The sequence below is a fragment of the Plectropomus leopardus genome, chromosome 13 (assembly GCF_026936395.1).
Source record: "Plectropomus leopardus strain MGB_pleo_1.0 chromosome 13, ASM2693639v1, whole genome shotgun sequence".
Taxonomy (NCBI): Eukaryota; Metazoa; Chordata; class Actinopteri; order Perciformes; family Serranidae; genus Plectropomus; species Plectropomus leopardus.
Genome location: NC_142188.1, coordinates 16,774,717 through 16,802,679, shown reverse-complemented (window position 1 = coordinate 16,802,679; position 27,963 = coordinate 16,774,717). Strand labels below are relative to the sequence as shown.

Here is a 27,963-nt window from a genome sequence, read left to right as displayed (position 1 = left end):
GTGTACATATACATTTAAATTTTGTGTGGATTCATGTGTGTCCTTCTATTTCTACATGTAATCTATTTAAAGGCTCTGTTTAACTGAAGCTCGTACCCTTTCAGATGTAAACAGTGAGCGTAAAGACAAATCACAAGGACAAAGGTTGTGTTCATGACCAGACAGACTTCACCTATTCGGTCAATTATCCAGGAACTCAATGAGAACGACCCCATTCGTCCGTATCATCTCAACAACACTGTTCATGCACTACGTTTTAAAAATTAAAACTGTATATTCTTACCACTGATAAATCCATTGGTGCGGTTCTGAGACCTGTTGAGAGCGCCCTGCACACCAGGCTGCTGTGTGTACATGGAGTAAATGGAGCTGGCCGCTAAGGTCTGGGGCTTACTCAGGCTGGCATCTTTGGGCAGCTCTGGGGTGAATGGTCGTACTGTGGCTGCAGGTGGAGTGTCCTGCTTGGAGGGTAGGGGGAGTGTCTGGCTCTGTGAGGGAGGGAGAGGGCCACGGCCCTGGGAGGCCTGGGGCTGCTGGTTGTGGGGCTTGGCTTTAGGGAAGGTGCCTGTGTTGAGAGCTTGTTTTCCGTAGGGCAAAACACCGGGGCCTTTTGGTTTGGTTGGAACAGGAGGAGGAATCTTGATTGGAGCTTTGGGAGCAGCCTGGAAAAATGAGAGGTGAGACAGACAGCAGCAGTGAAGGTGTATTCCAGCTGGTAATGACCAATTCTGACTGGTGAATTTTTTCCTGTGAGGATGTGAGGACAGTGTCCCCTCATACCTGAGCATCCCTGACCAGGTCATCGCTGCTCTGGTTTTTGCGGAGGGAGGTGGCGGGAACCTCTGTTGGCTCGAACATGGAAAATGGACGCACCTTCCTGTCCCTCTTCAGTTCTGTCTCATCTGCTCACAAACAAGGCAGTAATCAGTTTCATCTCATGTTTACACAAAGTGTATTTCTATAGAAAGACCGAACAAAAGGTGCTTTGGAAGCTTTTGTGCTGCTGCATTGCTGTTTTCACACTTACAGAAAGGGACTGCAATGCAGATTCTGTGTGTAAACTGTGCATGTGTGTGTGTGTATGTTTCTCTTACCTTGTTCTGTGTTCGAGTTGGAGTGAGAAGTCATTCGTGGCAGTGTTGAGGCTGGACCATGACCATTTGTGTTGGATTCTGGACCTGAAGAGCCCCAGTCTGCCAGCTTGGATGGCTGAAGGCCTGTGGGACCCGCCGGAGAGGAGAAGGCAAAAACCAGAGAGTGTTTAAATGTTAGTATGTACCGTGAGATTTTACACAGACACAGATGATAACACAAAGCACCAGTACACGTGGAGACTTGCTTCAGCCATTATTTAAAAACAGATAAACACAAAGTTCCCAGAGCTGTGTGTTATGCAGTAACACAGAGCAAACAATACTGGATTTTTGAAAAAATAACAGTGCATTTTGTAGCATTTTGCCGCCTTCATTACTCATCATTTGTTGTTTTGGTTGACTGATTAGGACCCAGCCAGTGGCCATGTACGTCCGCAGACATCCACAGTCAGATGAGCCACAAAAGCATGAAGGCTCTTCTAACTAGCAAGATTAGCATCAAATCAAAGATGGTAAAAACATGATGATTTCCATCGCAGTGCCTGCAGACTGTAATTAGAAGCTCCCTCTCAAGAGGTGTTGTACAAATACATCAACAAACAAACACACACACATTTTGCAGACGAGACCTGATTGGGTTGGTCAGAATCCACACAGAATGTCAGTTCAACTGAAGGTTATGTGTTTGTTCCAACTGACCCATTTAGAGCGGCAGAAAAGGAACTGAGGAGAAAGCTCAACAAACACGCTTTAACAAACAACAGCGAAACAAGCAAATAGGACCAAAAGATCCAGCCAGGAAATGATAAAAACATTTCAGTTTTTTCAGTGAGAATCACTCTCATGAAAAATAAACACAATGAAACGAAAGCCGTTGAGAAGCACACACACACAAACACAAGTGTGTACCTTTTCTCTTAGCCCGCAGCTCTTTCAGAGGCTTAAGCAAGAACATGGCTTCTGAGGAAGATGCATTCGAAAGACAAGAAAAACAAAGTAGCCTTAGAGCTCCAGATCTCCCCTTGCTCTAGACATGCTGTTGGCTGGGCCCAGGCAGGGGCCCCCCTGAGGGGCCACACAGAGACCAACACAACCCTCAGGAGTCTGCCTGATGCTATGCACAACGTCCCAGCTAGAGAAGAACTGGGAATGGGTGTAGACTAAGAGCAGATTCTTCTGCGTCCCCGCCCATCCCTCCCTCTCTTCTTCTCATACAGCAAATCACCTCAGCGTGCAGAAATAATTGCGTGCAGCATCATGACAGCCTGGGAAAAACCTGTTACTTTTACTTCCTGTTTGTGGAACTGCTTTAAATATGAAAACAAGGGTTGACGAAGAGGTGAGGGAGTGAATGAAGGAGGAGGGGGTTCCCCTCTGCTATTGTTTTGTAATTACTAATTTTGGTGTTGGATCATTCATTTTTAATAACATAAAGCGCATTGCTGGCCCACTATCCGCTGGGGGACTGCTTTAGGGCTAAGAGAGCGAGTCTAGAAATGAAGCGTGTGAGAGAATTACTGAGAAAGAGGATGGCATAAAGAACATCTTTAAATGGGATATATTGCTCTGGTCCGTCATTGGTTAGACCAGAGTTTGTTCCCCTCCATTACACAGCAGCAAACATGCTACTGCAGTCCGCTGGGAGAGGGTGCTGGTGCAACAACAGCTGGCTCTGCACCGTCTCTCATGCTCGATTTGAAAAGAAAAAAAAAAAAAGAAGAATGGCACAAAAAGACACACACAGTGGCAATAAAAACTGGTTCACTCACTGCAAAACATTTCAAACGTTCTTTAGAAAATGTAATGAGAGTGGAATTAGAGTTCAGGCTCAGCAATACTCGGTCACAACACAGCATACAGGAGCTAACTAGCTACCTTCTGAGCTCAGAGTGACATCACAACCAGCAGGTGTCCCAGACCCCTCTGCTCCTGCTGGAGGCAGGACAGTCTTATCACATTTCAATTTAAAAAAAAAACATACCCCGTTCCATGATGATGACATTCACAAAGAAACACCAGGAAGTGTAGCCGAGGACTCTTTACTATTGGCTTCTTTACATATTTAAGCTACGTTTTGAACTTTGCTGCTGAGTGAGCTATTGTAGACTCAGCAATCGCTAAATTTAGATGAATAAATTATATGTTAAAAGACAGATGTTAAGGTTCTCTTCCAAGTAAGAAATCTAAGTCATGGGCAGATAGGAAAAGGCTTGATTTCTGAGGTATACTACTGGCACTCATCAGACTTCACTTTTTATTTATTCATTGATGTCACAACGAAGATGGCTTGTCAGCTGAAATGCATTCCTGTCCACGATTGCCCTAAATAAGTGAAGTCTTATGAGTGCCTGTGGTATTTCTCTTTACTGATCACACTGCTATTTTTTTGCTATTTTTTGTTTTTCTTGATTTAAGAGGTGAAAGGCTGCAGACAGCGCGTCATTTCTGGCTGCTCACCTGTGCTGGTCTTGCTCTGTGGGTCGTGGGCTGGAAGGGTGGCAGTGCCGTCCGGATAGGCTGGTTTTACAAGCAGGTCGTGCCTCACTGGGCCCCTCGGCATCGTGGACGACTGGATGTATGGGCCGACCGCTGCCACACGAGATGGACCCGACTGCTGTCCAGCTTGGCCATCTGAGGGCACCTGTACAGGAGAGAAACAAAACAAGAGGAGGCAGTTAGAGCAGCGAGTGAGACTAATCCAGAATATCTTGTATTACAGTAGTAAAAGAACTCACTATTCAGACACAAACATATAGATGACAAAATGGCAACCAAAACTTTATCTGATGTTCGTTAATGATACGATATCACTGGTGAGACTGAGATGAGTATCACAGAAAGCATGCTGAAATTATTGTTAATACTGAGGCATTAATAAACAACACTAAAAATCCAACAGCCCTCTAAGGCAGTCATGTCCACAACTTAATTTTCTTAGGTCCTTGACAATAGAGAGGCAAAAATACAAACTTTGGACTGAGGGTGGCGCCAGAGAGAATCATGTTGTTACTCAAATCAAAAGGATTTAATTTAGTCATCTGAAAGTGTTTGTAAGGACGTTTTCTTCACTTTTATAACTTGTGTATGGTGCTAGCAGAGTGGGCATTACGGCGAGACCTTTCGAGGTGTATTGTGATTAAAAGTCTGACAAAGGGAAGTAGAAATTTAGGCCTGCTGGTAGGGATTAATGATGGGTCATGTTTCTCTGAAGGCCATTAATGTTTACAAATGCAAAACATTTGCAGTCCACCTAACAGTAAGTGGGATATTTCAATCAAGACCAAACTGTCAGAATGAAAGCCTAACTTCGCCATCCTCTGAGCCCTGCCTTAGCTTCAACCACTCACACTGGTTTTTAGGTTTCTTAGCAATCACTCTGTTAAGTTACAGCTCAGTAACCATATTGCTTCAAGAAAGAGCATGCATTACAGTTACTGATGTATAAAGATTTAGCTTATTAAATATTTATACCCTCGCATTTTATTAGCACGATGCTTTTTAAAAAACATGTTGTGCTGGAACATCATGCAGTGCTTTTAAAGCTGCTCCAACTTGGAGAGGATTTAAAATCCACACTGACAGCATGTCTTAAATACTGTAGCTTCATCTAAGGGTTAATGGAGAATTCTTGACATTGGAAGACAGTCACTTACATAAATACAACATCTTGCAGAAGAAATAAACACATTAAATGCCTAAATATGCATACAAAGATTGTATACAGGATTGCTGTAATTATTCCCTGCAACATGCTGCTTGGATACTGCCACTTTTCAAGCCACTAGAGGATTTTCAGCAATTCTATTTCACGTTCCCTTGCAAATTTATATATTGTTTTTTCTTTTTTGTATTTCTAGATGTGTAAATAAAGAAATGAAACAAATGCCTTATGCTTTCCAAAGCCAACAAACAGACAGATTAACTTTCAGGTCAAATTTTGGTTAATGACTTAAACCATCTTTAAAAATACAGCTCACGTCATTATGACAAGCTATCCCTTTAAAACAAGATGAACATGGCTCACTTTGCTCATGAAGGGTCTGAAGCAAAAAAGAACAAATGGAATTGGATGTGCCAAATTAAACTCAAGAGATCAGATCAGAAAGAAAAGAAACACATGTGTTTAGCTCCACTAGTTTAGTTACCTGAAGATGAGTGTCTTTTGAAGCCCTCTCTTTACCAGGATAGCCATTCTTGAAAAAAACAAAAGCACAAACATGCAACAGCAGTTCAAAATACCAAATAATCCCCCTTTTCCAACCTAATATGAGCTTTTGCTAAGTGTTTCCTGAACTATGTAACTAAGACGGTGCAGGATGACTGTAGGCTGGCAGCTCTCAGACTGCCTCTCTTCAGTCAGCACGGTTAAACGTGCTTTTTGGGTGATGTCAGCCAGACGCTCGCTGTTTGGTTGGAGGAGAGAGCGGATTGGATGGAGTGTGCCTTTGTGCCAGTGTGAAAAAGGCCCACTCATTATGATTCCAGGCAGGGTGTGGGTAAATCACCTCCTCACTAGGGCCTATTCAGGCCTTCATCTCTAAAAAAAACACACACGCACATGTACACACATGGAAACACCTTTCTCTGCTCTGCTCTGCTCCTACTTTATTATCAAGGGGGCATCTAAAGAGAAGTTTGGCATCTTTAAAGTTGGATTAGGGTTCAATATGCTGCTTCATCTAAAAGGCTTCCAGCAGCGCTTCAGAAGGATATGTAAAATCTCCATTATAACATTTATTATTTATGCTCTAACTTATAGGTCACTTTAGATCTCTCATACTGCATTTGCTAAGTAAACATTGCATGCTGCAAACTAAGAAGGCAACATTTTTGGATCTAAAACACAGAACAAAAACAGAATCTGACAGCACTGAATATAAACAGCTTTGTGATTTGCATTGCAAAGTTATGAATCAGCATTGCATAATGAGAAACAATCTTTAGGGTTAATTGGTTGAATGTTAATTTGGTTGAAAGAAAGAAAGTTAATGGTGAAGGCCAATAAAACACCTCAATTATATCTGAGAGGAAGTGTACCTGATCAGCGAAACTGATAAAAGAAATTAAAGAAATGACTGCATAGAGGACAAAGTAAAATGTGCTATCAAAGGAGGTAAAAACATAAATCATCCATCATCCAATCAGAATGATTATGTTTTCTTTTGCTATCCCTACACAACCATTTTAACCTCGAGCAGAGAACATGTTAATGTCTCTTCCTCACAGTCTGTTGACTCTTATTTACAGTCCCATGGCAACCTGTGTTCAAAACAACTCCTGGAGAGGGGAGAGAGGAGCAGAGGAGGAGCAGGGAAACACCAGGCAGCAAGATCAGAGCCAAAACTTAAGTACAAAGACTGGTTTATTATGCCTGCTAATTTCAACTATGTGTTGAATTCTGTCATGTTTATTATAAAGTGTTTTTCGAAAAGTTTTAAGTACGATGGTTGCTTCACTTGAGTAAATCAGTCATTTGCCTCTTCCGGTTTCTGTCAAGAGCACAGCAAGAAAAGATAGCATCTCCCCTGACATTCCTGCCTGTCTGAGATGTCACCCCGCTCTCATTACTCCTCTCTCATCTCCAGGAGTTATTTCTGCCAAATGGGACTGAAAACACAGCTGAGTGAAGAAGTGGGAGTGTACACTCAGATGCAAGTCTGTGATCAAAACGATGATCAGTCCCCACCAGCTATCTCAGAAAGAGAGATTGAAAGGATGGAAAAAGACGGATAGGACTCGAGTCCTTTGAGTGAGGGGGTCACTAGGTTGTCCCACACAGAAGACAGTGAGTTTAAGGAGCCTTACGTTGGCATGGGCGAGCTCTGAATGCCAGGGTGTCTGAGGCTTTCGAGGGTAGAGAGAGATACAAACAGCCTTTAATATAACACCACTGGGGGGAGCTCTGATCAAAACCATTTTCATCACTTATTTGCAGATGTGAATAATAGTGGCTTGACAAATTGTTAGAAAGTCACAATAAGAATTAGAGCTATGTGAACACCTTTCACAAGATATAAAAAATGACACACGAGGGGGTTCTGGATCAGGCAATCTTAATGTTTTTTATGTTGCTGTGGTGTAATGATACTTACAGGCAAGTTCTCCTTTTGCTGCAGTGCTGCCTTCTTCTTCCACAGCCGATCTCGGAGCTCACTGATCCGCTTGTCCATCGCAGCCACCTCCAAGTTGCGCTTGTTCAGGCCTTCTCTCTGCTGTTGCAATTTAGTGTTCTGATCCTGGTTGAGCTTGTTCCTCAGCTGAACATCAAAAAGGACAAGACATGAGGACAAAGAGAAGTTAATTCAACATTGGTGCTCATTTAAAACACTGTTGTCTGAACTCTATTTGGTTTTGGTTAAGAATTTAATTTAGTCAATTTCATTTCGGCACACCTGTAGCTCTTTGTAGAGGCGGTCTAGTTCAGCCACAGAGCTCTGGTTGTCATGGAAGTTGTCCACTTTGCCATTTTTAAGCAACTCCAGCTGTCGGCTGAGCTCCTCCACCTTAGATGCAGCCATCACGAGCTCTCTCTGCTTCTGCTGGAACAGGTTGTTCATCTGTTCGATCTCCTCCACTGGAGTGGGAGAAGGAGGCGGGGAGAGGGAACCACAGGTAGAGAGAAAGCGCGCGAAGATGATGGAGGCAGGGAAGAGAGAGACACAGAATATCATGAAGACAGGAAATCGAAGAAGAAACATTGTGTCTTTTAATTGTAATCTGTTTAGTCTATTAATTTAATCAATCTTAGATGCTTCCAGTAGTACAATACTTCAAGCAGGCATCCATTCATGAAAGTCCTTGAGCTTACCGAGTTTGCCATTGCTCATGCGTTTCTGCTCCACCTGGCCCTTGAGGGCCCGCACCTTCTTGAGTCGTGTCTCCTGGTTCTCGATGTTCTCTCTGAGGCGCTGCAGCTTCTCCTGCTCTGAGGCCTGCTGCTGCTGACGCTGCTCCTGCTGCTTTAAGTAGCGCAGCCGCTGCTCCTGGAGAGACAAAAGAGGGGAGAAAGGGAGCAAAAGTCAGATATATAATTTCATTGAGGAGTAATCCATGGCTGAGGATGCTTTCTTTAACAGCTGCTGTCCAAATGTCCTCAGGAAAGGCACTGAACTACACACTCTGGTTAAGAGCGAGCAGCAAAATGGCTGCTGTAAGAATGTGGTTTCACCCTCTAATGCTCCTGCAGGCTGTTAGGAATGCATTTTATATCAACATGCCTGGGTAAATAAGGGTTAAGACATTCTGTGGAGCTAAACAGTGTTAAGTGTTAAAACTGAAAGCCAGTCCTGAACTATGACACAGTGTGCTGTACACCTGACAGCTTTCCCAAACAGGTTCTCAGAAAAGAACAACGTAGTCTCTCCTGCAACTCCACCAGGTGATGTGTGCCGATGGTCATGCCTGTTTGTTTACTCAACTTGTATGCCTAACATGCCTGCTTTAAGCTAAATTCCTTGGCTTGCTATATTATGCTCAAGCAACAGTTGACTGGATCAGAAAGTGGCTCAAGGACACAGGTTGCAGCCTGTGTGGTACATTTGAGCATATTTATTTAAGAAAAAAAAAGTTTTTAAAAAAGTTTTCTAAATAGAGTACATACAAAAAGAGAAAGAAGCTTGTTTTTTTAAGTTTTCTTAATAGAGTACATATGTGTGGATCAGCAGTATGAAAAGACTTTAAGGTGTCTCAGCAGGGACCAAAAAGGCATAGGAGAAAAATGGTCAGCCAAGTCTTTAATTATATCATGGCTGTTTTCTGTCAAAAGTCTTTCCCACCATTGCCAATAAATCCTGAGCAAAATGTGAAACAAGCAGAAGAAAAACATCTTCAAATACTGGAAGTGTTCCACGCAGTGAGAATCCAGGGCAGGCAGCTGTCTCAGGCTTCTCATATTATAAACATTACACCTGCAGCCATACACAACCCATCTAACCTGTCTATCACAAGCATCACGTGCAGCCTATCTTTGCATCTTTACTCCCATGAGTGCACCAGACTTGTTTTTGTACTTGTATTATGTGAGGTGTCTGCTCATTTTCTCCCAATAACCCCCTCTTTAATCTTGCTCTATTATTTTGTCTCTCCTCCTTTGGCTTTTGCTTTCATCTCCACCACTTAAACTTCTCCATCCCCTGCATCTACCCGTCCCTCTACCAGTCCTCATCTCTCCTTTCATCTCGCACTCTCGTCTCCATGCACCTTGGAAGCGAGGAGCTGTTGTTGAGCTTCTATTTGCTGCTGCTGTCTGGCAGCCATCTCTTGTAGTTCAGCCAGTGTCATGTCCATTCGGGGTGTCGCCACCTGCGCAGGAACGAATAGAAGGACAAAGGACAAAAGACAATACATTCAATCTTGTGTTACACACTCTATCATTGCTCTCTCAATCAAGGTCGAAGAAAAGACAGTGTAGCCTTGAAGTCAAAAAAACAAAAGCAGCAACACACATATGGGGAGGGTAGGGGCGCAATTCCTTTACCTTCCTATTCAAACTAACAAAAGAATACCAACATAGACCTTTTTGTAATTTTAGGATTCATAGTACATTAATTTTCAAGTGACACTCTCAAATTATGAAAAATAAGAACAGTCATGTCCATGTTATGATGCAGTGATTCATTTTTCATTTGCATTTATACACTGCAGGATGTTTTTGAATTGAATTAAGTGATAGCACCCCTAAGCATATCAGCAAGTTGGCTTGTCACAGAATATTTCTTAACAGTAAAATCTATGACCTACATGATGGGAATTAAAGTACAAATCTTGGTGAAAGGACGACTTTAATCCAAATGTTATTCCAATGAGGTGCAGTAAAAAGGTTTTGTAAACGAGTTACAGGGGTTTTGTTCTTCTTAAATTAAAATAAATAACTAAGTGTGCAAGAGTATGAATAAAGTGTTCACAGTGCCTAATTGGTTCAGGTAAATTTTTTTCTCAGGATGTGCCTTACATTTTTTTCTTAAAATGGAAGCATCTTGCTGAACACATTTCAAATTGTCTAAAACGTAGAAATCCAAACTCACCCCATTCTCCATTCTTCTGTCTGGAGGACCCTTCACTCCATTCCTCTTTGGCTCTGAGCCTCTTGACCCACCTGAGTAACCAACAACATATAAGAGTTCATCAGACATCACAATCTATTGTAAACCCTGAGATGACTCCCTGAATTTAGTCCAAACTATGAAACAGCAAACAGAGCAAACTATTAGCCTTTGCAGACAACTGTGAAAAATGCCTTTTTGCCTGTCACTGTCTCTGTAAAACAAAGGTAAACACTGTACGGCTTTCTCTGGACTTGTGGCAGAGGAGGGTGTGCATCAGTAGACAGCTCTGCAAAAGAGACTGGCTAGTTCTGAATGATCTTAGCTCCTCTGGGAAACAACTGGGATCAGTGCTCTTTGTGACTTGCAGTAATCTCAGGACTTAACCTAATACATAACCGTCTGGCGGTGGGTCCCACAACTGTGTGTGTATGTGCTTTTCTGTGTACATGAATGCACTTATATCCAGCCAAACAACCGGCATTTGACAGCTTGGGGTCTGGCAATCTAGATCCCATCTTTAAAGCCGCAGCCTATGACCAAAGCCCTTTAGCTTGCATAATGGTTTTAGATGACCCCTGACATACAGTACACATGTTAAATACATGCGCTAGTTAAGTGATGGTGTGAATAACACCATGCTAATGCTCCATTAGGGAGTGCAAGATTCCTTAGCTAGCTCAATTCTGCAGAAAATAAATGTTGCCCTCTGACCTGGTCAGAAAGAACAAGCCTGCACAGCATCAGGAGGTGTCATCATTCAACTGACTCCGTACTACAGGTAGCACTGAGTCTAAAACAATTTCTATAAATAACGTAAACATCATAAAAAAGAAGGTAGAAGAAGAAAGGTAGAGGGTAGATTTAGGAAACCCAATGTACATGTCTTTCACAAAAAATAAACAGAAAAAGTTAATGCAGAACTCTGTTGCAAACACTGAGCAGAGCTAAGCTAACAGTGTGGGAAAACAAGAGCAGGCTAAGATAACAGGAAGGGAAAACAGCCATCTAATCCCTGGGCCAGACTCAAGCTGTGAGGGGTAAAAGGGCTTAGTTACGCAACTGGGGGCTGAGAGGATAGCGCATGACCAAAATACTAGCGTTTTCTGTGTTCCTAAGAAAACTGAAAAGTAACAGGCTTATGACGATGTTACTGGGACACCCTGGCCTCCAACAGTACGGCTAAATAAGGCTTGTTCAAGGATTTGAGTCCTGCTAATATAAAACCTTTCCTGGATAAAGGCAGTCCTCTGAGTAAAACTTCCAAAACTCTGTATAGTAAGAAGAGCAAAGGTGGTCTGAGTCTTTCTTAGCCTCAAACAGGCTGTTCATGTAAATCTACTTTCATGAATCCCAACACCAGAGTGGATGTGTGTACTTTTAGAGGCTGCAGGCATCTGTGGAGTTTACTACGTTGGTGTCGAATGTCTTTTCTCTGGGGACTGCCCTGTCCAAACCATGACTCTTTTGTGAGAGAAGTGACCATAGAAACCCTTGCTTCTGCTTCATTATCTGTATTTTGCGGTTGAAGCTGTGTGTTGCAAATTGAGACTTACCCGACTCCCTACTGGGGGCTCGGTTGTGACGCAGAAAGAAGCGCACTTCTGCCCTGTGTTGTCCCCATCGCTGGAGCACGTCCAGCATCCTCTCCCCATCACCTACAGCTCGCTCTGCACACAACATACAGAAATGCATCAGCACTCAGGGGTGAGATTAAAAACACACCCATTAACTCAATATTAGATTTGTAATTACATTTAAAATAGTAAGGTTAAAACGTGACAATACAATGTAGGTCAAGTTTACCTATGAGGTTTGCTTTGTAAAATCCTGCCCTACTATTCGACTGACACTGCTGGCCTACACTGAGATGACACTCATTTCACCAACGCCATCTGCATCTAGTTGATCTTTCTGAGTAATGACCTCACGGGAAACAACTGTGATGTGTTGTCAATTATTCTGGCTGGTACTGAGCCAAAGGGCTCATCTTCTATTCCTCAAGACATTTTCTTCAACCTGCTTAAGGCCATTTCATTACACAAATGGACTGACACATTACAGTCAAAAGGAGGTCAATGAAACTGATCTATTATAATGGCATGACTGCAAAACAAACCAGTTATTGTGATATGCAGGTTATTAATAGCTTTACATCTAAATCTGATTCAAAATGTCATTGCTGTGTTTTCAAGGAGAGTCACATAGTGGTCTGTGGAGAAAAATGGTTGCAAAATGAGACAATCTTTTCAGACTACTTGTGGAAGCTCTCAAACACAATAATTGGCACTTTCTTCACTCTTACGGCAGCATCACCATGGAAACAGCTATGAAGCCCGGCTCCTCGAGTTTTGATTCTGAATACCTCCTGACTCTCAGAGATGGGGAAAAGGGGAAAGGCATGAAATCTCACCCCCCTCCCTCCTCCCACCTGAGAGATGTGGGAGATGTCTGGGTGCTTGTGTTTGTTGCAGGGATTATGAGCTCTGCTTCATTTGCATTTTGCAGCCCCCAAAAGAGATAAGCCCTTCAAAAAGAAATCACCAAGCAGTTGACCACACAGCTAATCTCTATATATGGGCTACTTCAGAAAAGCAATTTCCCTCTAATTAAAAGAAGGAAGACAAACAAGTGTCTGCACACTGTCCCTGTCCCACAACCAAAACAGCATGTGACTGAAAATCTCATGCTCTTCATTGTGTTTAGAAGGATAACAATGGGTGAGCTGGCACCGTCACTCACCAGATCCACGCCACATCTCAGACAGGTGGCAGTCAGCCTCCCCCGGCTCCTTGCATAACTCCACCACGTCCCGGCACAGCGTCTCCGGGGTAACTGGAACCTCAGTAAAATGCTGGTCATTGTTACTGAGGTATACTGTCAGGAACATCTGGGGACAGCGGGAGAAGCAAAGTCAGGCAGATTAGATAAAGACCATAAATAACAATAGAAGACAGAGGAGTGTGGAGCGAGTGACGTGTGTGCGTCACTTGCACTTAGACTGGCTTTTTGTGACTTAAATGTTCTGTTATACTTTATTCAAACAAGACAGCACATTTACAATTAAATTTACTTTACTGTTGAAGCCCAAGAGATACAAAAATGTTACTAGGTCCCATCTAGTAGTAATACTCCCATCAACACCTTTGTGTATAAGTGTCCAGGATGCCATGTCACACAAATTTAATAAAGACAACATTTTGATCCTGCTTGAATCTTCATCAGGTCAAAAAGGTGAGGTGTGCATGTGTTACTTTTTTTTCCTCCCTGTACACTGTTTTTCGTTGTTTTGTTTTTGTTTTTGTTTTTTTTCTAGTCTTGCACCTACATGATGTGTGTGTAATTATTCTCTCTCAGGGTGCTTATTCAGACATCACAACAACACGTCATATTGTCTGATTAACATAAGGGGGTGCGTGTCTGAGCGGGGCTACATAAAACAGGATCAGTTTCCCGACCGTCATTCCTCTATGTCAACAGAGAAATCAGAGGCCAGCTCTCAGAATTCCATTTAAACTCACGCCATCTAACTGCAAACTAGTGCTGTCACCACTGTGAGAGGTCCCAACACACACACACACACACACACACACACACACACACACACACACACACACACACACACACACACACACACACACACACACACACACACACACACACGAAATACTCCTGCCAAGCACTCTCAAGAGACTGACCCACTGAGGACTCTGCAGATGTTGGATCTGTATGTTAGTGTGTGACTGACAGATGATAGAGAGACTGATTTAGGACTATTTAAAAAGAAATGGACTATCTCAATGAAGATGTCACTAGAGTGGAACGTGAAAGCCTTCAGCTACTGCAGAAGTAGGATCAACACATTGACACTGAGCAGAAAATTGAGCTGTCTCACAGCAAGTGTCCTGAAAGCTGGAATTCTTGACACTTTCCAAGCTGAAACTACATTTTCTGTACTGCTTAGAGACATTTTAAAGAAATGCTCAAATAATAAATAATATTTATACAGAATATTATTTATCTTTATAATTGTAGGCATTGGGAGTCTGAACTGCACCGAACAGTGCTTTAAAGTCTCGTAGTGGTGGCTGCGCAAAGGTAGTGTAGTTTGTTATAGCCTAATATTAGCCTTTTTACTTATGGCACCTGCATTTAGGCTTCAAAAATCCTGAAAATGGTGTTCATTAGTATCAAACATTTGTTTACTACAAAGCTTATTTTTCTGCAGTGATACAAAATCCAGTGGAAAAATCCTGTAGGCTTTTTGACGATGGAACCAGGGCATTGTTAACTTCCAGGTTCGCCTACAGAAAAACGTCATCCCCGGGGCACTCAAAACAGTGTCTCTGTGTAATCATGTACAGATGTATGCTTAAGAGGCTTTCAGGGCTGTGCTGGAATATGCTCCCATCTGTAATCTGATCACACGAAAGGAGAGTGAGAGTTTTGATAAGACCGTGACAAAACTAATATGACATAACAGAGGTGTCCTGGGGCATGGCACAACTTGGACTTATTGAACTTTTCTGTTTCAGCCCCGGGTTTTGACACAATTTAATATCTTCTCAGTGACTTCAATAACGCTGCAGTCTGAGAACTGGAATAACCTAGAAAGTGTGTAATTGTTAAATTAGTATTGTTTGTGCCCTAAACCTCCAGGATGGACTGTCAGGTTTTTCTATTCTCAGCACGCTGCCGTGAACGGCCGTGCCTACAGGGGCCGTGGTGGGAACATCAGGTCAGCAGGGTCATAAGCACAAAGGGCTTGGGGGGCGAGCATGCAGAGCAGCTGCAGCCATGGTGCGGAAACAAAAGTAGTAGCTTTTGAACTGTGGGGTGCACCGAGCAAAAGCACAACAGCCTTAAGATAAGTGACTTCATTCCCCTTTTCCTCTTCAAATGAAGACTACTGAGTGAGTGGGCAGGTGACATGTTTCCGTTGAAAATCTCCTTAGCAACATACACAACTGAAGAAAGTTTGATTTTTTTCTTTGTGATAAGGTGACGGTGGAAACGGGGGGGAAGTGGTGTGACTCAAAGGACCTGACTCAACTGGTTTGTTCCATAGGGATGTAAATGAAAGATCCCCATCAATGGAGCGAATCAGTAGTGAGTCATCCTTGTCAGTAATCTACAGTGCAAAAAGCTGTAAACACACATTGCCCCTGTGTTCCTCATCAGCTCTAGAAGACCACCCTGGAGAATAAAGCTAAAACCAAGACTTTTCCTTTCCTGTCTCCTTATCAGGATAGTTTTATGGTTTGTGGTATGTATCTGAGAACTAAACTGGAATCAGTCAACATAATAAATTACACTGTCAGGGCCGGTAATTAAAATAAAACCTCAACTGGCATCAATTTCACGTCAGCTATTAGCAAAAAAAAAAAAAAGCCATTCAGAGATCAGCACAGAGCAGCTGACATCATCACAACTTCCCAGCAATGTAGGACATTCAAATGACCCTGTTAATATTTGGAGAGTGAAAGAGACAACAGAGTGAGGGGAGGGGGTGGAGGGTGGGAGAGCGCAGGACTGAAAGAGAGAGAGGAGACAGGACACACTGATGGGAGGGGACTGGAGTCTTGGCAATGCCTACACTGAAAGCCAATTCTCTTCAGCACTAAAGTTAATGATCCGGGGCCACCACTACCCTTCTCCTATCCTCGATCCAGATGAGTTAGCACTTTGCTACTGACCTTCATCCACGTATTGCATGCGGTCACTGCTTATGGGTAAAAATATTGCACACATGTGCTGCAAACAAAATTAATTAAGCTAATCATGGCAATTTTCATACATATTTGCATGTTCATATGTCTTGGGAACAGATGCAAAATAGGGTTAGGTAATACATTTTTAAATCTCCTATCACTATACGTGTACTAAAGGACATTTTTTTTCCACTATTAGCAGACCAGTGTGTGTAAGAAAGACAACTTCACATTTAGCTTTCCATGCAATAACAGATTCTGTGAAATACACAGTGCTGGATTAAGTACCTGAAAGCAATACTTAGGTAAAAGTAAAGAGAATGAGAAGATAATGAGAAAATGACTTTGGTTGAAGTTAAAGTCACTGACTGTGCACTAGCAGACTTGTGTCTCTTACAAGCTAAGAGAGAAATAGCTATGGGGTGGAAAGACTTATTAAGAATTTATCAACATGTGTTGCTGCAGAAAAACTGACATATACTACAAAAGTAAAGTGGTCAGGTTTTTTTAAATATCTGGGGGAGCTTCACAGACTTTTGAAACAAAAATTGATAAAGATGAATAAAACCTGGAAATGAGAACACGAGAATATAAAGTGCTGTAGCCTAAGTAATTTTCAAGATTTCTGTATATTGTAATTAGTGTAACAGCTGCTTTTCCACTCTGTTTTAATGACTTTTTGTTTTTGTTTTGGGCTTGCCTTTTTATTTTATTAAGTAAAATTTTGCTGCAAAGACTATTTTATTTATATGTAATATCTGTTATAATTGAAACCCCCAACAAAAATATTGTTTAAAAAAGATGTTAAAGTCACCTTTTAGAAAATCACGTGGGTAAAAGTCTAAAAGTATCTGATATTTATTGTACTTAAGTTAAAAAGTAATTTTATGATATTAAATATACTTAAGTAGTGAAAGTAAAAGTACAAGTTAACATTGTTAATACAAAGTATACAGTTAGAATTCTAAATCAGCATACAACTTTAGCAAGGAGCATACATTACACTTAAAAAAAATGTCTTTTTCACCACATAAAGGATTTCAAGAGCAAAATCCAGTTTTTCCTTTATTCTTCTGTCCAACTCAAGTTAAGGACAGATACTCCCAAAAAAAAAAAATGTTATTATTTCCTTACATTATACCACTGACTATACAATATATTAATATGATATCAGAATATTGTGTTTACTCCATATTGCTCAGCTGTACTGCAGTGCCTCTGCTAGCTTGATTAAGTGGAAAAAGACACCTTAAGTGGCCTACCGAGGCAGATAGGTCAGAAGAGCTCCCTGACTCCCCATTTTGACCCAGCCAAACAACTTCATTAAATATTCATCAATACAACAGTGAGTAAAATTAAACAGCTCAATAACAAACTGATATTCCAAAACACAAAAACAGTAGTACAGCAGTTTACCGGAAAGCATCATCTTAGGTCGCTTCACACAACCAGGGAGCCAAGCAGTACTCATTTCGATTGCACATGACAACGTTTGACAAAAATATGCTACTCGTGGCCTCTGCCCATCAGAGTGGATGACAGAAGCAACTGCTGAATTGCACTTCCTGCCTACCTGAGACAGGGCAAAGAGATCGCCCTGGGGAAGGAGAAGGGGGACGAGCTGCCTCGGCTGCTGCGGTTCACTATTATAGCGATAGATTTCTAATTCCATCACATCAGCTAAGTCAAAGCTGTCTCCCAGGGTTTGGGACTGGTGTGACAGCTCAGAATTGCAAACTGACAATTATAACCATTGCAGAGAAATGTGGCCATTAACACTGCAGCCTGCACTGTAGATATTCCTAAAAGCAGAGCAGCTATAAGGCTAGGTCATTGGGGCTATATCTCGGGGATTAAGTTAATCCGCTATATAAAAATATAGCCTTTCAACCAACCACTGGCTCAGTATTACAATAGTAAGCTTAAATTCAATAGCCTGCAGCTCGGCTACAGCCACTGCGCCTTAAGTTTAAAAGAGAGTATACCTCTGGGTAACCAAGGCCGATGAGTATGCAGGTGTGCATCCTCATAAACAGATCTCAAAGTTCAGTACCTGGTTTATAATGTTTAAATCCTAAAAATGAAAGTCCTGTAGTGACTTGGAGTTAAACAAAAGTCTTTGAGTCTTTAGAGTCAGTGGCACATGCTTAAGAACATCTGTTCTAGACACACTAACACAGATAGGAGAGTGTGTGTCTCTGAGATGAAAGGCTGTAACATCAAACCGTCAAACAAAGGACGCTGTAATAAGAACACATCTTGGAGAGAGAGTGGCTGCAGCTGGCAGCACGTACTTGACCTGCCCTGTTGAAAAGAGCCGAGAGGTTAAGAAAGAGAGGGGAAAAAAAACAAAGCGATACTGTTACAGTTTTGCCGTGTGACTGCAAGGAAAATGATTCTACACTGTATTAAGCTAAATAAAATGCAGTCCCACTGCGGAGGTGAAGGACTATTATGTGATTCACTGTAAGCTGAAGATATCAGCTCCAAAGCCTACAGCACATAAGATGCTGATTTGGCTGTTTACTGTGTAATTTGGAGCCCTTCTCCCATTTAAGCCAGAGGGGCCATGAGGCAGATGCCATTGATTGCAGTCCTGAGGGGAACAGGCTTTTCAAGCCTCTCTAGTTGTTTAGACAGAGGACTCTGAGATGGCTTGAGTTTAAAGATCAACACTGTAACCGTAGCCAATTACAGGAGGAATGCTGTGTTGGCGTGTGTGAGGCACTCCCACTGATTGTACAGATAACGAACATGTACACTGCAGCAAATGAATTCAGCCAAATTCAAGGAAAATTAATAACAAGTTAAAAGAATAATCTTTTTAAGCAAGCCTAAAAGCATATCAATCCCCTTGTCTCACCTTGATGATCCACTCTCTCCTTGTGAGGGTCAATTCGACTGCATTAGTCTCTCAAGATCCTTGTCCAAATGCAATTGTACCTATATTGAGTTAGGAGTGATCAAAACTCTGTGCCACTGCAGTTCCCCATTTCCAAGAATAGACCAACCACAGGAGATTGTACTATAATGGAATTACTCTGCAATATCAGGGTAACTAGTGAATGAAAGCCCATCCCGTCACTGAGAATTCATCGATACAACTAAAAACACCCACCGCAACATTGGAGATAATTTATTATTTCAGTTTTGATGCTTTACAGAAAAATCCAGTCAGATATCCTCACTGATGTTTTCCGTAACATCAGCAAGAAATAGATTTTCTGCTCAAATGATTTTTCTTACAAAACTAGTATGTTTGTTTTGATCCATAATGTTTCTGTCATTTAAATATGAGTCTATTTTTCATAAACACTGCAGTTCAAACTGCAACGAAAGCTTTTTTACATTGCTGATTAAACTTCAGATAATTTAATAAGTTTATAGAGAATTTATTCTCTTCTGACTTATTACGTTCAGAATGCTAAAAATTTACACCTAGAATTGTAAGATCCCAAAATTACTACCGTCTTTATGATCTAAGAGTCAACATATCTAAATGTAGTCAATTTAATATGATATAAAATAGTGGAAATAGTCATGTGCTCATATGTCAGAACCACAAAATGTGTGATAGTATTACTTAAGAGATAACGTGAAGTTATAACTCAGTTGTCAGAATTCTTAATCTCCTGTCAATCTACTATTTCAACTATGGTAAAAAAAATAAAAATAAAAAAGGCTGACAGCAGCCTGCTGTTGATTTGAATCAGTCATGTAAAGTTTGCCCTTCACGCTCAAGTGTAAGGGGAAGAAAAACATTACTTCTCTCTGTAGTAAGTAGAATTAAATATATTTTCAGCTTGTCGTAGTGTTGCATAAGTCTGCTCAATGTCAAACAGGGAACCTGTATACCCATGCATATTATACTGTGTCACTATGGTCCCAGTTTTACTTGACTACAACCTCCCGCTGATACCTTTTTATCAGTTATGTTCATTCATTAGTAGGTATAGCTTTGCTGCTTACGTGATGGCCACAGTGTAGTATTTATTGTAGTATATGTAGTATATTTAATTGTGTTAATAAATACTGTGCAAAATATATAAGTAGTTTTATATACAGGGTTCCCATACATTTTTACCAATGAATTTTCAAAACGTTTCCATTACTTTTCCTTAATATTTTTCCACGATTTTATTTATTTATTTTTTAAATTTCATAGCTTTTCCAGGAATTTTATGACCGCAGAAACCCTGTATATATGCATGTATATTTTATAAATAGCAGAGCAAGTACTGACAGTGTCCCTGCCTTCGAGGAGCATGGATGTAGTCAGATCAAATGAGGCTGAGTGTCATACAGGCTTGATGTAACACACTGGGATTGACTTCCACGTATACATAACATCTAGGGCCTAGGGGAGGAATAGGACAACAAGGAAAGTGGACAGTGTGAGGCAGGGTGACAGCAGCAGAGGAAAACAAAGGCTATATCTTTGACCATGCCTGAGGGGGTCTCACCTTAGGGCTGCTGGGCCTTCTGTCTACGCACACTTTCAATTACACGTACTGCTGTGGTAAGCGAATGAGTCAACTGGTTCTTGTTGATGGAGTCACCTCTGAATCTGATTACGGCAAGTTTGTAAGACGCTGCTGCAGCATCATCTTCCCGCGTGTCTGTTCCCCCTGCCATAGCTTCAAGAGCTGACACAGTTCCAGCGTAGCAGTCCTTCAAAAAGGCGAGGCAGCAGAAAACTCCCTAATGGCTTTATGCATTATTCCTCTTCATCTCTCTTTCACTCTCCCTCACTTTCTTTATGCTGCATAAGAGGGATGAGGGGGCGAGGGAGAAAAGGTCAGGGGTAACAAACAAGAGAAAGCAGAGGGAATCTGGACTCACAGTAGCCTCATTCAGCAGCAACATCTAGAAAAAAGCTGCTTTTACTACACACTGAAGCTGCAGAGAGCTGTGACTCTTCGCTCAGGACAACCTCTTCTCTCTGTCTGCACTGCAGTACTTAGCCTATCACTTTATGATCTGCACTCTCGCAATAGTCCTCCATTCCTGGTCTCTGTGATGAGACCATTCCTACTTTGGGCTTATCTGGGAGATAAGGGAAATGGGAGTCGAAATGACGCAGAGGGAAGAGGACGTATCGTTTTTTCCCAAGTTTTCTTGACAGTTGGATGAAGTGATTCAGAGTAAGAACACGGCCGCAGCAAACTGGACACTATTAAAGATAATATACACAGATTTAAACTGCATAAAAGTGCTATATAAATAGTCTGTCAGCTGGTCTGTTATATGGAGGTCTACTGTATGCAAAACTCTTTTATCAACACTTATCTCATGAAAGAGACTAAAAGCCAAGAGGCAGCATTTCAAAATGCAGCAGGCACACTAATTGGCTTCCTTAACAAAAATGCACACTGAATGGTGCGTTTGTTGTGTTTAATCTGTCATATGCAAAAGAGACTTTGGTGAAGCAGGAGAGAGGGTGATTGGAGGAGGCAGAGTACAAAAGCCCCTTTTCAACACAGGAACTTTTCCAGGAACCTTTTTCAGGACCCAGGAACATTCACTACGTTTTGTTCAGAGGAACCAGGATCTAAATTTAGCTCCCAGGCAGAAGTTTCTGTCCCCACAAAACCCTGGACCAGGGGCATAACTCACCAAGCAGCCAGTGCTGGTTTCCAGTAACATCAATATTAGGACTACAAGCGCTTAAATGCAATAAATGTTTGGCATTTAAACAAACCAAAAGAAAATTCATTGAAACATCAGAATGGCACAGCGGTAAATTATAAAACAGTTGTTTTGTTGTCTTGCAAAAAAAAAAAAGTCTCTAAAAACCCACTGTTTTCTGCTAAATTTTAACATTAGCTTCATGGCTCTTGAGATGTGGTAGAAGTGCTAACAGGATTGCACAGAAGAAACTTTTGATTCCTTTTCAAGCAGGAGGATTATGACCTAATAACCTCTGGTAATTTGTAGGCTAATAATTGCAGAAGTAATCTGTGATCTTAAACCCATCATGTATATAATTTATCAAGTAAAAATTCCACTGGAAATCACCTGCCATATTTTGCCAAACACAGAGTTCATGTGTCATATTAGTTCTGTTTGAATCAGCATCCATGTCATTCGAGGTCTCATTTAGGTTTTCTGTTTTCTCCGTGTTTCATTTCTGCCTCTTTCTCGGTCAAGAATTATGAAGGCTGCTTTAGGAATAATAAATAAAAGTTTTGAAAACATTTTGGGTAAAGGAAGCACATGTCCCTAAACAGCATGGAGACCTATTCGCAGAAAGAGCAAGCTCAAATCAATTAGAAGAGTGAAATCTTGAAAGATGATGAGAGGGATAACGTGACAGTGTGTGGCAGAATTTGTTCTGTTTGTTTAACCCACATTTAAAAGACAATAAGGATGTTAACACTGTATGACAACGCTAGCAATGATGTGTAATGTTTCTGTGTGTAAATAAGTGCGGTTACATGTACATCAATAACCTGTTGATGAGGCTTATACTGGTTATGATCATAATTGGGATATGGTGTTTACATGAAAACAGAGAAATCGGGTCAATCATATTCCCTCTATACATCTCAGTTTCTTTCAGAGTACTCCAGGTAGCATATTCGGGTTTCTCATTAACGGAATATGATGTTTACGTGCTCAAACACATTGACGGGATACTTCAGAAACCCGATCACAAATTGCTTATTAATGTCCATTTAAATGCACCGTGTGCATCTCATACAGGAGATAATGTTTGTAAATCCATGTAAAATATGGACCTTGTTGAGCTAAAATGTACTGTGTGAAACACAGACATGGGGTGGTCATTTCTAAATCACATGAGGTCTGCAGGTGACACTAGTGTTGGACAAATAGAGCTTTAGTTCCTGCTTTAACTTAATTCCTGGGACTACTTAGTCAAAAAAGGGCCACAAGTTTCCTAGAAAACTGATTTCCAGACCACCCGGAGTACACCTCTGAACCATGGCCTGCCTGTTCCCCATGGTTAGAGTAGTGTTTCCACCTCAGACAATGCTGTTACCATGCTCGTGCTGCTTTAAAAGGTTTTTTTCTGAAATTGTACCACTTGAATGTGTAATTCTGCTTTTTGCCTGGATTCCTCACAGATGGGAGTAACTCAATATTCCGTGGTAAGTAAGTCGATACCTGCTCAGGTGACTCTGGTGTGCCTCCTCTCAGAAACCAGGCTGATGTGATGCTGGTATTGTGGCGTTAGTACACTGCACAGTTTGCATTCAAGATAAATAATTAAAAGATCATCAGTTGTCTAAGCAGATATTCTTTTTTCTACCCTGCAATGATTAAAATCTGGCTTGTGTACAAAATGCTATAGTACTCACAGTACAATAACTATATACTCACAGTGACAAAACACACATAACCAGCTTGGTGCGCTGCTGTTTTTTTTACACCACTCTTTCAGATAATACATCATACAAAGGACTACTCTTCTTCAAATTTAAGTCAAAACATTGCCCTTGAAAGTCCTTCACTACCATTGATGAGGCTGCTTACGCAACCACCACATACTCTCTCACAGACTAAACACAAAGCCTATAGTGGCTGCACAGAAAGCCTTCTCGGGTTTCTGTTGACACACACAGCAAAATCAGGCTTCCCAGAGCATCACCTCATTTTCCCACCATCACAACACCACCACCAACACCATCGAGTCTAGCAACAGTGAGATTTGTTGCAGCGTAAGTGAGACACGGGACAAATCTGTGTGGTCAAAGAATGCAAAACCAAATATTGCAAGGCAGGCACAGAAAAGGTTTATCTGACTGGAAATCTACACAGCATGCAACTCATGTCATGGGGGAGGAATGAGGAAGTGGTATGTGCCCTGCAAAATTTGAAAAATCATGTAGAAACTTTTCCCCACTGATGATGACTGATGTTAACAATTATTTTTTTGGTTTCTGATCTTTTTTTGTTGCCAGCGTAGGCTAATGAATATAATTAATCTTGACAAAAGTACATAACAATGAAATATTGGCTAATAAACCAGCAGGGAATTCAAGCCTAAATGTGTCATTAATAAGTGTCTGCAGAACAAAGCCTGGTTCAGGTAGAGATAACCATATATCAGGAGTAAATGAGTTATACCTCCCTATGGTTCAATGAAGGGGGAGCGTCCCTTATCAGGGTGCTGCCACACAACAGGCACACACAATGTGCTTTCCACAACATGCTGTTAAAGAGTCCCTGCAGCTCATTGTGTTCAGGAAACAGTGACCCCTTATTTACCAACCCGGCCAGCAATTACGACACTACATTCACACTACCCCTGAGCCCCTGGCCTGTACAAGCAGGGTCATGGGCTACGGGTGTAATTTCTAAGACAATACCTCCCATCAGACATGGCTACATAGAGGCCATTTTGTGTTTATCAGGCGAACGCCAGAAGCTGTATCTCATTCAAACACACTAAAAGACACACACCAATATATTCTCGGGTGACGGAATCGGGGTAAAGAGGGCAATAACAGCGATCTCATGCAGCCTATAGAGAAACAGATCTTGAATGAAAACACACTTGAGGGACAATTCATACTGGTGTCCACAACAACAGCACTTAGTGATAACAAATGACCATGTGCCGGTAGCAGACTGAGGTCATGCACCAGACAGGAGGCATCCAGATACGACTGTCTCCACAGCTAAGATGATTAATTCACTGATCAAGCTGTTTTACTGGAAGCACAGGTCTGAGCAGAGACGGGTATCATTAGGAGAACCTGAGCATACCACAGAGGATAAAAGTGTTTTTATTAAGATCATTGTAAATTAACTGTACGTGTATGTTGTAAAGCGTGTAATTTAACATATTTGTTCACAAAAGCAAAAATGTCCGGAATTTACCAGAGAAGCTGAGGCGAAAAAACAAAAACACAAATACTATGGTGTTAACATTCAGGTAATGACTGGTCTGTCCTCTATGAGCTAAACATCCCGGAAACTAGGGCTGAGCCAGATTAGTTTTGAAATGATTACTTTAATAAGCCGATCAGCAGAAAATGAACCAGCAACTATTTCGACAACAGATCAAACATTAAAGTCAGTTACCAAGATGACATGTCAAACATACTCTGGTTCCTGTTTTATATAGCCTAACTAGAAAATAAGGCTGGGCAATATATCAATATTTTTATCAGTATCGTGGTATGAGATGAGATATTTTGGAAATCATAATACTATAATTTTTCTATTTTGCTGGTCTTATGGGCTACAGTAAAGTAATGTAATTTTCTGAATCTACCAGACTGTTCTAGCTGTTCTATTATTTCCCTTTACCCATTTAGTGGGGGTGGGAGGGTGGGGTTGATACAACATAGTATCACAATATTTTTGTATGGCAATATATTATCGATACACAGATGCAAAGTAACGTTTTTTGTCTAGAATACCATGATCAATTGCTTTTTGAGTCCACTAGATAAATTTTGCCTCAATAAGAATGACTGACGCAAGACAAGCAGACGTTAAAAATATTGTCATATTAGATAATACAAATGTTAAACAAAGTTTTCCTTTTAGTGATATAAGTTGCTGTTTAAAAAGTTACACATCGCAAAGTATCACAATATTGCAATACTCAAAATACTGCAACACGTTTAAAAACGCAATAATATTGTTTTGTGGCTTATTATTATTAATAAAAAAATCTCATAAATATCTGTATTTTGTAAAAGCACAAATAGTCAATATCATGATATATCATCCAGCCCACTTGTAAAGTGGATATCTTTATGTTGGTACAATAAAATGAACAATATACATGTCACCTTGAGCTCTGGGAAATTGTGAAAGTAACGTTTACTTCTTTATGGCATTTCATTGAATCAATAATTAATCAATAATGAAAATATTTGTTGGCTGCAAATGAGTAAATTCTAGTCATAAGAATTTTAGCTAGGTTTAACGCTTACTAGTTTCCAATCCAGCAACAATTTTCTGAACTTTGCACCTTTACCAAGCTTTAACAAGCTTGCTAGTCATAAACTTGTTACTATTTCTATTTGTTGGGAGGGTTATTCCTCCACAGTGAGCACATGCACCAGTGTCTGCTGCACTCTCTCCACACATCAAAGAAGTGCTGAGAGACAGAGGCTTTCACTGCAGCAAAAGCAATGGACCTCTGATGATGGTGATGATGGTGATGACATGGCAGGAGTCCAGAGCTGAGGTTAGCGTAGTGCCATCCAGACTTGGCAGGTGCCTTCTGCTTGTTGTGTGTCCTCAGCAGGATGGATGTGTATATACCAACAAAGCATACAATGAAAGCATCCACAGTTAAGTGAATGTTTTCAGGTGACCTATCCCGTGACTGGATACAGATACAACACGGCGTTTTGACGCAGGAGACTGGTTTACATGTAAAACAGACGTAGTCGTGTGCGTGGACTAATATCCCACAAAGCAAATAACTGACATAACCTCAAACCACATGCTCCGATCACACACAAACAGCTGTCACTGCAAATAAACTTCACAACAGAGACCCGTGCTGCCATAATACTGACACAAAGTAGCACCCGCATCAACTTGCCACGTCAATTTAAATGCCCAGGTAATATCACAGTGGTGACAATATCATCTCAAAGCGCTTATATAATGTCGAAAGCGTAATTATTAAGCTACAGGACAACGCCGAAACTTATAGCCAAGTAAATAAAACAGAAACTCACCGGCATCATTTTAGCTTCGTACCGCATTTAGCTAACCAACACAGCACGAATCCTCACTGGCAGTTTCGACGAAAGCTGCGGGACTGGCGATCACTTTAATCCCAGAGCCTAAACCCGCGATGGGCAAGGCTACTTTCTCCTGCTTGTGGGTCCCGTCCTGCATTAAAAATACAGCACTTCGTTATTTTACAAACCACACAAACATATTAAAAAAACATAAAATACACTAATGTTTATCCTATGTCGAGGACCTGTTGCAACAAATAACAAGGCCTCCACGACAAAAGTTTCCGTTGTAGTTCTGTGAGCATCGTTTAGAACTTTTAAAACGGCTCGTTGTGAGCGCAAGGCACTGTTAAAAAGCCTCTTGTTTTGTAGGTAAACTATAGATTAAACATATTTTAGGTATATATAAGGATTATTTGGTATTTTCTAGGTTTTGCTTACCCGAGGACTCCTAGGTAATGAGCCCGAAACCCCGTTGACTGACAGCGTTGCTCGATAGCTCGCAGCCTATCCCAGAGTGACGTATCGGGAGGAAACTCATTCCAGTTAGGAATTCAAGCTCCGCCCCGTTTGGAGCAGAAAACACCCCCAACGGTTTAACACCGGACAGACTAACACTTTACACCCAGCTGGAGGAAATAAAAGTTAATTTTCACTGACGTTTTCTCCACGTCGACTTTATATAGGTGGGCAAGATAATACCTGTTAGAAAATGTGCTTACATTACAAGAAAGGATCAACCTGAGTTGAATCGGACCTATGTAAGAGGTCTCACTCTGCTCGTATTTCACGAGTTGAAAACTACAGTTGGAGTGGGCGGAGTTATGGCAAGCAGCCTGTGGTAAAATAATTTAATACATCCAGAATATTCAGATCCTTCATAAAATAAATAAATAGATAAATAATAATAATCTAAAAATGTTACAGTATGTATATTCTCGAAAATGTAGCCTACTTAAAGGTAAGGCAAGGAAGCTTTATTTGTATAGCACATTTCATACAACAGGGCAATTCAAAGTGCTTTACAGAGCAATAAAAAACATAATGTATATATGTTTACAATAAAAGAGTAAAGAAATGAAAGACAGAACAGTTGGAAAAGGTCTATGAAAGAGAGCTGGAGGTAAAAATCACTGAAACATGGGAAGACAACTGCGAAAATGCAAAGAAAATTTTGTTTGTAATAGAACAAAAGCACAGAACATACTCTGCTGGACATCTGATAAGGCCCCTGGACTTTCTGGTTGACCTAATCTAATCATGGAGTACAGTTCATTGGACTTCCTAACATGTATAACACATTCTAAAGCAAATAGTTTTCATAAAACATGGCAACCCTTTTTGAGATACGTTGATGTAAACCTGCTTGCTATATGAACAAGAGCCTTTGTACAGGATATATTGACTGTTTTGATAAAAAAATTATCTGATGCTTGAA

At 41.0% G+C, this 27,963-nt stretch overlaps 1 protein-coding gene across 4 annotated transcripts in view; it reads right to left on the bottom strand.

Moving 5' to 3' along the window:
• The window catches only part of tp53bp2a (tumor protein p53 binding protein, 2a), a 34,026-nt gene extending 6,910 nt beyond the window's left edge, over positions 1-27,116 (bottom strand). The window contains exons 1-17 of one of the 4 annotated variants that reach the window (XM_088086387.1): positions 26,967-27,116; positions 26,520-26,676; positions 12,878-13,025; positions 11,692-11,805; positions 10,118-10,188; positions 9,294-9,395; positions 7,903-8,077; positions 7,487-7,668; positions 7,187-7,351; positions 6,900-6,938; positions 5,240-5,287; positions 3,552-3,735; positions 2,970-3,026; positions 2,004-2,054; positions 1,095-1,217; positions 781-902; positions 284-662 (exon numbers count right to left, since the gene is read on the bottom strand). In XM_088086387.1, coding sequence (XP_087942513.1) covers positions 284-662; positions 781-902; positions 1,095-1,217; positions 2,004-2,054; positions 2,970-3,026; positions 3,552-3,735; positions 5,240-5,287; positions 6,900-6,938; positions 7,187-7,351; positions 7,487-7,668; positions 7,903-8,077; positions 9,294-9,395; positions 10,118-10,188; positions 11,692-11,805; positions 12,878-13,025; positions 26,520-26,546 — 1,987 coding nt within the window. In that variant the 5' untranslated portion in view covers positions 26,547-26,676; positions 26,967-27,116. The remainder of the gene's footprint in view (positions 1-283; positions 663-780; positions 903-1,094; positions 1,218-2,003; positions 2,055-2,969; positions 3,027-3,551; positions 3,736-5,239; positions 5,288-6,899; positions 6,939-7,186; positions 7,352-7,486; positions 7,669-7,902; positions 8,078-9,293; positions 9,396-10,117; positions 10,189-11,691; positions 11,806-12,877; positions 13,026-26,519; positions 26,677-26,966) is intronic. The other 3 variants (XM_042501814.2, XM_042501815.2, XM_042501816.2) reach the window with 3 other exon arrangements.
• Between the last annotated feature and the right edge of the window lie 847 nt (positions 27,117-27,963).